The sequence below is a fragment of the Anopheles coustani genome, chromosome 3 (genome assembly GCF_943734705.1).
Source record: "Anopheles coustani chromosome 3, idAnoCousDA_361_x.2, whole genome shotgun sequence".
In the NCBI taxonomy this organism is placed as follows: Eukaryota; Metazoa; Arthropoda; class Insecta; order Diptera; family Culicidae; genus Anopheles; species Anopheles coustani.
Genome location: NC_071288.1, coordinates 23,921,956 through 23,936,488, shown reverse-complemented (window position 1 = coordinate 23,936,488; position 14,533 = coordinate 23,921,956). Strand labels below are relative to the sequence as shown.

General features: G+C 45.5%; 1 protein-coding gene across 8 annotated transcripts; it reads left to right on the top strand.

The window, feature by feature from the left end:
* On the top strand, positions 1-13,907 carry LOC131261168 (serine/threonine-protein kinase pakA-like). 8 transcript variants are annotated; one of them, XM_058263109.1, is made up of 4 exons: positions 8-161; positions 966-1,054; positions 1,190-1,624; positions 10,899-13,907. In XM_058263109.1, exon 4 carries the CDS (start codon positions 10,908-10,910, stop codon positions 12,903-12,905), a length of 1,998 nt encoding a protein of 665 aa, XP_058119092.1. In that variant the 5' UTR covers positions 8-161; positions 966-1,054; positions 1,190-1,624; positions 10,899-10,907; the 3' UTR covers positions 12,906-13,907. The 8 variants fall into 8 exon arrangements, with proteins under 8 accessions (XP_058119099.1, XP_058119092.1, XP_058119095.1 ...); XM_058263112.1 differs by having other exon boundaries at positions 963-1,054; XM_058263115.1 differs by lacking the exon at positions 966-1,054 and having other exon boundaries at positions 1,336-1,624.
* Positions 13,908-14,533: the final 626 nt, after the last annotated feature.

Below are 14,533 nucleotides of genomic sequence, written 5' to 3'. Positions count from 1 at the left end.
CGAACTTTTCGTCGAGTCGGTCGCGACGTACGGTCGTGCGTTTAATAGCCTGCAAAACGGGAGAAATTATAGGTAGCAAAATCAAAATAGATAGTTTTCTGTGTGACAAACAAACAAATGCGTGGCAAATGTATCTCCAGTCGACTCGACGATTCTGAAACGTAAGGAAATTTCACGGGAAAAGTGTGCCAAGCCGCCAAAGCTCTGGTCCAAGCAGCTTTGTGCATGTGGCGTGTGTGCAACGTTGTGTGTGTGTGTTCTGCGTACAAGTGGAAGCGACGCGCTGGTGTGTGGGGTGGCGCGGCGGGAAGAAAATTAATCGAAATTTTAACAGTTTTTACACGCTTCTCATGCATTCGCTCAAGGGACAATGAACTTGTATAGTCCCTGACTAAAGCAAATTTTACCTTCTTCTTTTAGAGGTAAAACGTTTCATGAAATGCGAAACAACAATTTCCCCGTATGCGGACTGGTAGTGTTGGGTCGTGCGCAAAGGAGCTAGATAACGTTCATCTTGCTGGGTCCGCGCGTTCCTTTTCACGATGCAGAAAGAGTCTTCTCTATTTATAAGTAAAATTGCGCGCCACAAAGAGCGAATAATTATAAAACATTAAGAATACATACTTTACATACAGATATCTGTACCATAACGAAATTATAAAAAATGAATATAAAAGCGTGTTTAAGACATGTAAAATATGTTAAAGTGCTCTCCAACATATTACAAACAATTTATCTGTTGTTCTTCGTCGGCGACTTTAGAACAAAATCAACGGTTACACAAAACATCCTAACTACAAAATCGCTTTAACATATCGTATGGTTGATTTCATTTTATGGTCGTCCACAATAGGGTCATTTAGTTTGTCCTTCTGAGTAGATATTGAACCATATACAACATGTCCTGAACCGCTTGTTTGATTGTCGTGTTTTTCGTTCCAAACGCTGCATCTTTTTCTAAGCAGCAGCATCCAGAAATCGTTGACCATAATTGATCTAAAAGCTGCGGACTTTTACCAAATAATGGCATAGCTAGTGGACAACGAAAAATGAGGTAAGAGTAGTTCACAAAACCACAAACCTAACGAAAATCCGGGAAAATTGTAACGTGTCGTATGTGTATCTCTATCCCGATAGACCCGGGTGTTTGTGTACTAAAAAAAAATACAATGCTCTCCCTTGAAAACAGGTCAAACACACGCCGGTTTCTCGCTCTCGAGCTTCGCTCGTCTCGCTGTATGGTGGTATTGGTGTGCTAGCGCTCGCGTACCATCACGGGTTGTGTGTTGAGTTGAGCAGCTAAAGAACGCGTGGTTGTTGGTGGTTTTTCCGTAGCGCTTTTCGCATGTCCCGTGGAAACCGAGGAAAAGTTGCCGCTGCTACTGCTGCTGCTGTGACTGTGGGACCGTGTGGTGTGCATGTGATTTAAAATTACCCTTGGCGAACCCGGTGCGACCAAAGAGGCAGTGTGAAAAACGTATCTGCAAGGCGAAAACGAACAAGCGCTCGACAGAGAGCCTGCTACTTTCTTCCGTCCATCATGGGTCGGTGTCCGTGCCACGAAACGATTATGTGCCGTTTGTGATAACGATTGGAACAATTGCGGAGGCGAAGAGACCCAGAGGTAAAATGGAAAAATGGTTCTTTTTTTTTATTACAAAACAAAAGTGCTGCGTAACAGGTTCCGAAGTGCGAATCGGGTTTTCGGAGTGGCGTATTGGCGTATTCTTCCTTTTTTCTCCGGGGGACAACTGCGCCCTAATGCGGTTTGGGCGATATTCCCTCGACCGGAAGCAGTTGTCCTTCGCGTTGCACGTTTTGCTGGGTTGCGTGGTGTGCATGTTTGTTCCTACCCCGTGTCGACATTTGCATACCGCGTCCATCGCTGACGCCGTCGTCCGTCGTGAGGCATATTTCGTTCGTTTGACGGACTGGCCGCAGCCGATAGCCCTTGGCCGCTAGCTGGGGCTAGGTATTGCTGCCTACACGACCTTTTTTATCGCTCGCCGAATCGTGCGCGAGCCTTTTGATAAGGGGGTTTAGAAATATAAATATCGTAAAGATTCAATGGGGAGTTGTTCGCAACAAGGATTTTTTACAGAAAGAGTGTAAGTGTGGGTCGTCCATTAAGCAAATGCCCGGTTCAATCCGCACAGTGAAGAAGACGCAAAGAGAACGTATTCGCCAGTGTCGATGATTCATCGTGTGAGGCATTATGAACAGTTCAACACCGCTATATTAGGTCCTTGTTTGGACCTGTGGACCTTGGTTTTAGAACCCGTTTTCCCTTCGAACGACTAGCTTCAAGTGGCAATGGAAAGTACACATCCGGCAGTCAACTTTCTTGGTCGAAGGGCCACGCCATCGGAATGCACATTATCATTTTTCTTGTAAAATTAAACGTATTGTGATGAATAGCACCGTATGGCCTGTTTTGTCATTATCTCACATTTCAGAAGCACTGGTAAAATCAATACCTTCTAGGAGGTACAGGGCTTGAGCTTAATGAGAGAAAAATGTAAGCGTTACTGTTTCCCCACGGCAGCTATGACATCATTTTTAATTACCTTCTCTGGATGTCTAATCCAGGAGTGCTCTAAACCACTTGGGGAGTGTCTTTGCTGCCACTCCAAAGCGGAGCCTTTGTAATGTTTTTATCAACATCTTTTTGGAATATTTTATCAGTACAAAAATACTCACAAATTTCGAGAATTCCGATCTATTTTTAGTGAAATAATAACATGTAGGTAATAGACACGCACAGTTAGCTTCATTTGGACCTTGCTAGGATACATTATGGGGATACATAATGGCTACATGCTAACGCAAATGGCTTTTGTTTCTGTTTTAACCAGCTGTGTACTGACTTTATTAGTGTAGTGTATTTCATACAATTTTCTCGTTGTAATTATAGATAAAGATCTGGTATTTTGGGTAATCACGAAATTTTCTTAATTTATTTATGGGTTTAGCTAGCAATTTACTACTACTGCTTGTTTGCACTTGGCTCCTTGACAATTGGAAAAAGTTGAAATTTTATTTTCTTAACAACCATCTCTTAGTATCTTTTGAAGATGCCAACGTCTCAAAGAGACACATGTTGTGTTCGCTTGCTTGACGCCACCGTGTCAATGATCTTGTACCGTATCTGACCTTCATGCGAACGACCCGAGCTCTGCACGAAAAGCTACTATGCAGTTACGTGTGTTGAGAAACCTTCATGATTTGCAAGTTTGTCTAGTTATTGATGCAACATCAAATATAACTATATATTTTACTTGAACATCATCATCTGATGACCTGTTACTTTGTAACACGGGTTTTAGTTCCCATTTTGAATGATGTATAGATTGGTCGGCGGACCACTATCATCAAACCGCTAAACATAGACAATCATATCCTACGCCCTTGACACTTTCAATATTCATCCCTCTGCCTCATTTACAAAGCTCTCACTTACAATCATCCCAGGGTACCGTATGTAAAAGTTCCACAATCTTCTCCCTTCACCGATATGTGAAGTGTGTTGGAGCCAAACATATGTAACGACCCGCTGATTATCGTGACAAACCATGGTGTGTGGAATGATGGAAATGAAGGCGATCGGTGGCGCAGTGTGCTTCACTTTCAACCTACCACCAGCATGTTATGCCTTTCAATTATGCTCGATTGGCTCGGCCACTAATGTCCAACGTTTGGTCCTAAACGTTTCGACCCTCGAGGTTCGATTATGGTTATGGTGGCGTGTGATGTGGAAGGCACGCAACCGCTCCCGTATCATTCCGCCTTTGAAAGACGGGGAAAGAGGCCGACATCTTGAACTAATTACACAACATAGCTTTGGGAATAAAATCTACATTCTATAATGTGATGAGTAATTTTAATCATTTATTAGTAATTTTTACAATTTTCTTTTAATTTCTATACTTGTGTAATTGTTTCACTTGCATTGATTGATTCAAACGGAAACTACAAGTTGCCATTTTCAAATCGATTTGTTTTCTACAAGTGCAGGTGCTTTGGTCTACGTACGCCGTGGTTACGGGACAACGCCCGCCCCTTCCGAGGATGTAGCATCAATTCAAACCGTCCGTTTATCATCCCCCGGCTGGCGAATAGTGGCGAAGCTTTCGACAGTAGTTCTCCCGGCCTCCTCCACGCCACGTTCATCATCCTTTCCTATTTCGTGCTCGAACGTGGTGGACATGCTTCCGTTTTCTTGTTCCATATGTCTGGCCTTTTCCCTGTTGAACGGCGTGACGGAGCCATTTGCCTTTTAAGGCTACGGAAACACGCTCAACACACAACATCCATACGCCACTACCGTACCGGGTCCGGTTTTTTTCCCTCCATTCCTTCCCAAATGCTTGCCCTCGGCCACTTATCTCCACTTCCACAACACACCTCGCATTAGTGTGTGTGTGTGTGCGTATGTTGTTGGTTCCTTCCGACAGCCGATCGGAAAGAGTATATCATTATTGTATTGCCGCATAGTTATCTCCGGGTTTGGTGATGCGTTCGTTTGTTCGAGATTAAGTAGCAGTACATGCGAAAGAAGAAGCCATGTTTCGGAGCCCAACAATTACGGTTCAAAGGGATGGAAACGTATTCTCAATTATTTTGTTCAAGAACATAGAAATGTAGCATTATGGTGGTGTCGGTTGTTCGATGAACGCGTATGCCTTGAAGGGATTGAATCAAGGACCTTGAAGGGAGGAATATATCCACCAACTCGAATGATCGCCCGACTGATCGATGGCGGCTAGACACAGTTGCACCAACCGAGTTCGTCTAGAGTTCATTGGTAGCTACATTTTTTCCAAATACAAGCGAAAGTAATATCGCAGGGGGTCCGCAAAAGGCCAAGCGGTAGCGCCGGTTAGAACATCAGCCCGCCCTGTTGATATGGGTTCGAATCCCAACCGAGACCCGGACCTCCTCCCCTGTACGAGAGGACTGACTATCCATGTGCACAATAGAAGCAAGCCTAGCAAGCCCTTAATCGGGCAGGCATGACAGAAGACAGCGACGAAAACCGGAGCTAACGCTCAAAAATGTATGTCAAATTTTCATGTTTTCTACCTACTCAACTTATGTACATTCATCTCATTCCTAATTGATGGTGTTCTTCAACCAAAAACAAAGTTTGTATGTTCTGCCATCAACTCAATGGACATAAATAGTTTTATACTCATTATTTCCTTGGTTTCCATGCCATGTAGGTTTACAACAATACATTCAGTGCTTCAATTGAAGTACAATTCTGATTGATCAAAGTAGTCTGAACGGAACAACCTGCACTAAGTCGTTTGTCATACATACTGAATTGAATCGTATGAGTAAAGAATAAAGCTCGTTGCTGTAAACTAATTTCAAACGACTTAAACCGAGGTCGACAAAAACCAAGCCAAGACTTCACATCCTAAAAAACTTGTTTTTAACATTACTATACTTTTTATGTTGCATTTTCATTTATTTTTGGGTCAAAAATTGTTTAGAACTAATAGCTGCTGTCACCCACTTTTGGGTCACGTGGAAGTTAACGTGTTGAAATAGTTAAAATATTACATGATTTGAACTTGGTATCAATTATCTATTACTCAAAAGTAAAAGTCTGTGAAAAAAGTCGTAAAAAATCAAGATATTTATTGCCTATGCTTTTCTCGCTAAGAAAAATGGTTCTATAATATTTTGAATCAATTTTTCGTAAGGTACTTCTGTGAAACATTAAGCTTAACTTTGCATTCTGTGATATCGATCAAGCAATGTAATTGTAAAGTTGGTAAGGCGGCAGCCATGGTGTTCAATTGGCCACGTTCAGAACGATTTGTTATAATTAAATAAATTTAAAACGAAAATTTGTTTACAAAAGTTCCAATTTCTCCTTATCACTGTTACGTTTACGCTGTGTGCAACTGCCGTGTGATATTTGCACTCATGTTGTTGATACGGGCACTGTTTTCCCTTTCCGTTGTAAGTGGAAAAAGAAACACGTATGTTGTGTATGGTTAAAATAATGGTTGTTCCGAATGAAGGACGGCATTTTAGCAGCATTACGTTTAAACGGCCGCGCCATACTCTCGCGTACGTATCTTCGCAGGTTACGCCAAACCCTCACGGGATTCGTAAACCGCTGGAGGATCGCTGGTGGGGCGCGATGTAGATAATGGATGTAAACAAGGGCAATGGAGAACTTGAGCAATTCGTAAAGCGTGTGGCCCCTTTCGCGCAAAAGGGTTCGGTGGTTCTCGTTGTAAACACAACAACAGGCGCCATTCCTGTCCCCCGTTCCATGCCCGGTGGTGGAGGCCAATGCACAGAGTATGGGCCTACGGGCCGGGGGATGATCACAAGATATATGTTGTGTCTTGTTCCAATTGTGTGTGTGTGATCGGGAATTTACGCGCGCGATGTAATAACGCCTTCTTTGATTGTGGCACGATGGGAGAAACTGAAGCTGATCGCGGTGAGATACAAGATCTTCGGTGAGTCGTGAAAAATCTCCCGATCCGTGAGGCACTTTCGTTGCCATAAGCGGGCCTTTTCATGAGGCCAAATCTTCTTACGGTAATATCGAACGTTTGCACAGTTGAACCCTACGTGTCTTCCATTCTGTGTCCGACAATTTTCTGTTCCTCGTCGGCGATAAGAAAAGACTATCGGGACCGGCAGGTGTGATGGCTTTCAGGTGCTAATCATGCCTCCGTTCTCGGAGCACAGCACACAGTGTGTGTGTGTGTTCGTGCAACTTAACCGCGGATGACTCAGACGCGCGAGAGGTTGGCAAGACGTTTGTTTCTCTCGCGACTTTAAGAAAAGAGTGGTGAATGGATGTAAGAAACCATGATCGCCTCACGCCAGCGGCATAAAGGGAGACGCGATACTCAGACGCGCTTCAGCGACTCCACCATCGGATCTTGAGCCCCATGGGAAGCGTGTGTTGGTGGCGACTGCCGGGACCATCCGCTAAAGGCGTGACGAACGGGCCTCGAAAAAGCGCGCGCGTTTTTATTTTCACGACCACAGCGGATTATTGGTTTCGGTGCGTGAAATCTTACTTCGTTAGATAAGCTCCTATAGCTCTTATCAGCCGAAGAATTGAGCGGTAAATCACGATATCTAACGTCTGCCTTAAATCTCAAACGTTTGCCCGGTTGGTCGGGCTTCTTTTCGATGGTTTTATGGCTTATTTTTTTATGTAAACGAGCAGGAATATATTACTCGTATGCGCAAGGAGAGAGGAAAGCAAGAGAGGGCGGATACAAAATCGCGCGCAATACTGTGCCCTAGAATCCGCCGATCGTCGTTACATGTCTCCTAGTGCAAGTCGCTTTCCTTCTTCTTTTACTGATTGTACAACCGATTGTGGCCGGGGAGATGATCGGAAGCGCGAAAAAAGGGTACGATCATGACGAGATCATATTCCCACTTGGCGCTCCATGGAGAGAAAAGAGAGAGAGAGAGAGAGAGAGCATGGTAGTAATGGGGTTGCCCTGATAGTATGCTCCGCGAATTGAGATAACGTTCTCGGTAAAGTACAGTGTGTTTCAAAAGTTAACTAGCTCATATTAATTTATTCGTACAAAGGGTACGTTAACCGTTTCGTCAATAGACGTCAATCGAAAAGATGCCAAAGTATTAAAATAATGTTTCCCTCTGATCAACCCTAATGTTTATGATCCTCGTTCGTTCATGAACATAAACGTTTTGGGGTTCTTCTCATATGCGCATGACTTGTATGTATTTTAACACGTTCCATGCGATCGAAGGGTCGGAGTGGATGATAAAAGATCATCTTCATCTTATTCTTTCCAACGATAAGGTTTCAAATTTTGACTTAAAAAATATACTGGTATAAACAGAGGCGATCAACTAGTCTCTAAAACCAAGGTTGATTTAAGAACCTTTAACAACTATATAATCCTAAAGCAACCACTAATTCAATCTACTGGTACAAAAAGAAATCTGTACGATATGTTCGTTATCGTCACAAATGTGTCCATTCGTTTCAAGAAACATACGAACCCGTAATTGGGTTGATGCTTTACGCAACGTATTTAAATGCTTCCTTACTTGGAAAATTCGGTATGATCATTCTTTGATTGTTATTCTTTTAGAAAGTGTAAAATAATATACTGTGCTCGATTATTTTGCCCTCGCCATCATCCATGGCAAATAATTCTTTTCAACCCTCTTCTCTAGCTCTAACTTTGAAAATGAAATGAACAAATGTTTTTTGTTATCCTTAGCCAAACATAGCTATAAAAATAGATCTTCGTCTCACACATGTATTGTTATCTTTTCCAATAATTAACTTATCATAAGAGATTTTGAAGAGTTTTGAAAATTAGTATCAAAATTAATCTGCTCTCCATGATACCTTTTGGAAATGTACTAGTTTTTGGCTTTCTATTATTTTTGCTTTTTCATTGTCACTGTATAGTGTTATGGTGCCATTTACTGTAATGTACAACAACCTTGTGTTGTTGCTTCTCCTGGCAGCTCATTCTTGCTCTCGCAATTTCATTCGCTACGCTAAACATGAACGCGCAGTTGCACGGGTGTGTCGTAACCATCGTGTTCGCGTTGTGGTGCACTAGACAAGACTGCATGCGCGCGAGGGATCTACTCCTTGTCGAACTTAACCAAGTGCACCCACACAACAACCCAGTTCGGGGCGCGCTGCATCCGGCCATCGTCGGATGGTTTGAGATTTTCTCGATCGACTCCGTGCGGTCAGTAGAGTGTGTTGCGCTGACCTGCGAACTCACACGGTCGTCGCCGCCGCCACCGTTCGCGTAAAAGCCTAGCCTTGCCTGCCTTGGTTCGGTTTGGCTAGATCAGTTGCATTCAAACGTGTGCCTCCCAGTTGCATCGCGAGGAACGTGTTCTGTTGGCCCGTTCCACCATAAGCCCACCAAAAAAAACAAAAAACCCGTGGTCACTAGAGTTGCCGGAGTGCATCGAGCTGACAGGGCGGGAACACAGTGTGTTTGCGTGTGTGTGTGTGTGTGTACTCGAGAAGATTTCATCACAACAATCAGCACCGCGCGGTGATCGCGCTCGAAATAGCCAGTTCCGCGCCCCTCGACAGAAAAACTCGACGATCCACCACCCCCTTGCGTTCGAGTTCCGCTCGTGAGGGTTGTGCCCGGGGGGTTGGAGTGGCATATATCGTGGCATAGTGCGTTGCGCTTATGTTGCATGTGCGTGGGCCCATATTTGGGTGACTTTTTTGTTCGTTTTTGGTTTGCCCTCGCTCCTCTTCTCCCTTGTGGAAGTACTGCTGCAGTGTGTGCGCCTGTTTTGGGCATCGGGCAATCGCGTAACGGATCGAGTACGACGGCGATGATGATGTTGATGGTGTCGTCGATCGGGAGGTGAATTATATGCAACCAAGAAAAAGTTGCAAGCAGGACTATAGTAGCCCGATATTTGTTGCCGTGTTTTGTTTCCATAGTTACCACCATCATGAGACGGTTGTCTAAGCGACGTACGGCGAAGCGAGAAGTGAGTCCAAACGTTCAACAGGTTCACGTTCAACCGACCACCGTGTTGCAACCAGCGGAAATGAAGAATATTCCATCAAATTCTTCAACCAATCTCTCACCAACATTTTCAGATGTTTGCTCGATTAATTTGCGTCTTGGTTTGTTGGACCCATTGGTAACCAAAGTAGCTGTTCTTTACTATTGTTTCTTACAGCACGGCATTCCACGCGTATCATTATCTGCGCATGCAACAACAACAACAACCTCCCTTGCGGGGCTGCATGGAGGGTTGGTTGGTGCACATTAAATGCGCATTGTCTTGACGCTCTTCTCAATCTCTCGTTCTCTCCCTCTCCCTCTCCCTGTTGCTATTTACTTTTACGTTCCTGGGCAGCGTTGTTTGTCGTTTACCTCATGCTAACCACCATCGAACGTACTTTTAAAATGCACGTGTCTCTGGCCATTACTTTGCGCTGGGACACTCTTCCTATTCTGCTACGGCGGAGATTTACTTTGGAAGGGCAAGCAGCCAGTTACCTTCAAAGGGATAAGTTTTCATATATGTTGCCTAACACTGGACCCGGTCGACAACAGGGGGAAAGCTTGCCTGCGGTTTTAGGGTCATTTTAAATTAATTCGTCTTATGTTGATTATGGAACGGTTTAGTTGAGATCCGTGGGTAATGGTCGACGTCAAGGACGACACAGATTATTTTAAATATTTGTTAAATTGAAGGCTGCATGACATTTTAAGACTATCCATATTTTGTAAAATGCTGATGAGTTGGGCTTTTTCATGATACGATAAAGCAAATTTAAAAATGTAGTTTGTAAAATTGGTAAAATACCATGAGAAGGTAGAATTATATCTGCATTACATTAGATTGCAAAGGGAATAATTATCAACTATTAAATTGGCCATTGTATCATTTTTCAATCTTGTTCGATCGATCTAAAACAAATCTATGAAAATTTCAATCGAGATAAGGTTTCGAGAGTCCTGTTTCGTTTACTTTTAAAATTCTAATCTTCCTTTACCTTTTATGTGATTGATGGTTAGTGATCGTGTTATTTAGTTATGGTTATTCGGAGATGTATCGTCATGACGTTGGCCATAATCATCAGTTGTTTTTCTTCAAGATCATCCTTAAACCCATGCAGATTCGATTCAATGAGATATGTGTCCGCCTACGTGCGAATTGGTTGATTATCGCGAAAGTAGATTTCAGTGTCAGGACGATAAGTTATAAAATGCCTCCAACTGAATAATTGGGACACATAACACATTACCAAGTAGAGTGGTGTTTTGCGCCAAATTGCTCCACAATTTCTTAAATGACGATAGATTGATGTTTTTCAGAAGGCGAATTTTCTGAAAGTAATGATGTTTGCACACTTCTCGTTTTAGGCCGGTATTATGAAAATTCATAGCTACAGCACCAGCCCACGACACGAGGAAGCGAACACTCGAACGGCCAAAAGCAATCGCAAAACAGCCGCAGCCGCCGTCGCAAAGCAGCCAAACGGTGTGGAAACGTCCAGAGGCGATTCGTCGGCGCGCAGACTGCAGAGACCGACGAGAACGGTGCGAAATAATACTCCGGTCGCCGCCAGGAACCGGAACCCGGAGCTGGACAACAAAGCCAACCGATTGGCGGTGGCAACGGCGAGACGGAGGACACAGCTGGAGAAGCTGAAGGAGCACCAGCGGACGTCGTCCGCGAACAGTGCCGAGGAAGAGGAAGAGGAGGAGGAGGAGGCGGCCGAAGGGGAGCTAGACCCTTTGGACGACGAAGAGACGGACGAGGTGGTGGAGGAGGAGGAGGAAGAAGAACAGGCAGAGCAGGAGCAAGGGAGCGACGCTGAGGCAAGCGCCGCCAAAAGACCTCGCCGTGAAGTAAAGGAGGTGGTTGGGACACGTACAGCAAAAGCAACGCCGCCGCAACGTGGCAAGCAGCAGCAGGCGGGGGAGAGGCAGCAGAAGCTAGTACGCATAGCCACGGAAAAGCAACAGACGGAGGAAGAGGAACAGGAGGAGGAGGAGGAAGACGACGGAACGTCATCGTCGACAGCGTCAGCCGAGGAGGAGATCGGCGAAGAGATGGAACCACTAGGGCCGAAGGGAGGCCCCCGTGTGGTGTCAACAGCATCCCGAGTATCGCTTGGCCGCGGTTCCTCATCGGCGGTGGCCCGCGGAAGCACTACCACCATCCTGCTGGCGGAGGAAGACTACGACGAGCAGGATCAACAGGTGGATGAGGAGGACGCTGCGATGGACGAATACGAAGGAGCTTCCGGTGCGGGCGCACTCGGTGGTGGAAGCGAGGATATGGAAGACACAGACGGTGCCTTGACCGGGAACCGATTATTTCGGAAGAAGGTGAAACGAAAAGTTCACACGCGGACAAACAGTACCAGCGCGGGCAGCAGCCTCGGGGGCCTCGGTGGCGCAACCAACCAAATCACGTCCTCAAAGGCCAAGCTGCAGATGCTGCAGGAGTTCCCGACACTCTTCATCGGGCTGCGGCGGAATCGCATGTTCTTGGTGAATTCGCTCGCACAGTCGTTCGATCTTAACCAGCGTGACATCGTGCTGACGCTGCGCAAGATCAAGCAGAACGAGAGCAGCGCCCGGCTGGCGAACTTCTTCGGCATCGGGGCGGCCGAGGTCGACCTGCTGTTTCACACGAGCGTGCCTAAGATCGCCGATTGCCTGCGCAACTTCATCGTGTGGCCCGACGATTTCACCATGAAGCTGAACGTGCCGATCAGCCTCCGTCAGCACTTCAACCGGATCCACCTGATACTGAACTACCTGGTGCTGCGGGTGAAGCAGAACGCCGTCCAGCAGCTGCCGCCGAGCGAAATCGGGACGGCGTACTGTCCGGTCGACCAGTGCCACAAGCTGAAGTACCTCGTTGCCTCCACGCTGGACGGGTGCGTCTGCTTCGTGTCGCGTGCGTTCGGCGTCCAGACGGACGACGAGCAGCTGCTCGCCCAGTCCGGCTTTCTCACCAAGTTCAAAACCAACACGAACCTGATCGCGGGCCAGAACTTCCACAACTTTGAGGACCGGCTTGCGAACGGCCACGACCACACAAACAACAATGGTGGTGGGCGCAACCGGAGATCTCGGGCTGCGGGCGGCGCCATCGACGACGACGACCTCGAGCGGGTCCTGGGCGGCGGAGGAAGCTGCGACGATGAAAACTTCGAGGACATCGTCTCGGAGAAGATCAGCAAGAGCCGAACGTTCAAGCTGAAGAACTACATCGAGAACATCCTGGAGAACTTTCAGAACCACCAGATGCTCAGTCCGCACACCTGCATCGATGGGCGGACGTTCAAGCTGCTCGACGACATCGTTGTCATCGTGGGAGCGCTGATCAATCTGCAGAAGCAGGAGATCGACTAGCGCGCGTCACTACGTCGCCAGCGTCGCCGTCGTCGTCATCGTCCTCGTTGGTAGAAGAACTCGCTGTCGCTTTAAGTCGCTACGATGACCACAAAGAGATCGAAACCGGGAGAGCAAGTTTTTAAGGCCATAAGTGTAGCGCCAAAAGCGGTGGTGTGCGGTGGTTGTGTTGTTCAAACCCTGTAGTAAGGAAGAATCGTTCAAGTGGAACTTTTTTCTTTTTCTTTTATCATATGTGGTCGTCCGCTCTATTTAAGGACCTTTCATCAAAAAGGCACCACAATTCCCAATGGCAAATTTCGTTGAAATCATCCTTAGAGACCTTTCATTTCCCCTTTAGCTACACTGAATTGTATGAACTGTGAGAAGGTCGATTATACTATCTTCTATATCTTGATCGACACTTCTTTCGATCGATAGAATGCATGAACTTGTTGAGGGAGACGTGTTTTGTGTGTGAAGGACGAAGGACGAAAATAAACAAACGGGCCAAACTATGTTCCGATACACGAGGCATCCCTTGCAAATGTTTCGGAATTCCTGGGCACACATGCTTCGTTTTGGCCGCTTTCGCGTCTTTCATTCAAACCATACCCCTTCCTCGAACGATACTCACTCGCCTCCCCCACTTCTCGATCTTCGTCTTCCTCTTGGACGCAAATTGGTCCTGGTTTTTCATAGAATCGAACTTTTAAATGTACTTTTCATTTGATAAAACCGGTAGTAAACTCTGTGTGTATGCGCATGTTGTTGTACGTTGTACAGATGTAGTTCAGTAAGGCGAGGCGACTTGGGGAGATAAATGATTCGAGATTTGTGGAATAGCTTGTTCAGCAAATCCCGGGGGCAAAGTTGAAAGGGGGCGTAAAATAGTTGAGCAAAATCGAATGGAAGTTAGTAGCGTAGTAGGCCTTTTACGGAAAGGGTTCGGAATAACAATGTGGATTGCTTTACTTTATTGTACAAAAAAAAAACAAAAAATAAAAAAAGATAGATGAAGAATCGAGTGGCAAACGGAAGAGGGAAGGGCACCACCTGGCGCTGCAATAGGGAAAATTTGAAAATTGTTAAGGTTTAAGCATATATACGCGGGGGTACAAGCGAAAAAAAAGATCTTCCGCGCTGTAGTAGATCGCCTTGATTAACAGAAGGCGTAAAGTGTATGCGGCATTGTTCATGATACACACTATTAACCACCTCACACACGTTGGGCATGGTGTGAAGCGGGTGGTGTCATATCATATGGCCAGAACACGCGCCATCGGCGGAAAAGAGTTCGTGGTTCTGTAATAATTTATAACGATTTATTACATCTTTGACTAAAAATGTCCATTTTCAATTGGTGAATGTAAAGTAAAACATTCGTAGTTTCCTTATCGAATAACTTTGGCCAGCAAGCTCATATGGCTCACAAGCGAAGGGTACGTTTACGAAATGCGTTTAAAGATGCGCATTTATGAGTAACAAAGGGGGGAATATGAGGAAAGCGGATTAATAGAAAACATTAACAGGATAGATAGAAGTTTCCCTGCCGTGTGCAAATGGCGATTAAAATTGAACACAAAGAAAAAAAAATCAAGTTGGCGTACTGAGACAGTGTGGCAAACAGTGTTGCCGCTATGGCAACG

What these genes read in the sequence shown, in the direction of transcription:
- LOC131261168 (XM_058263116.1), top strand. Translation starts at nt 10,908, where the DNA reads ATGAAAATTCATAGCTACAGCACCAGCCCACGACACGAGGAAGCGAAC.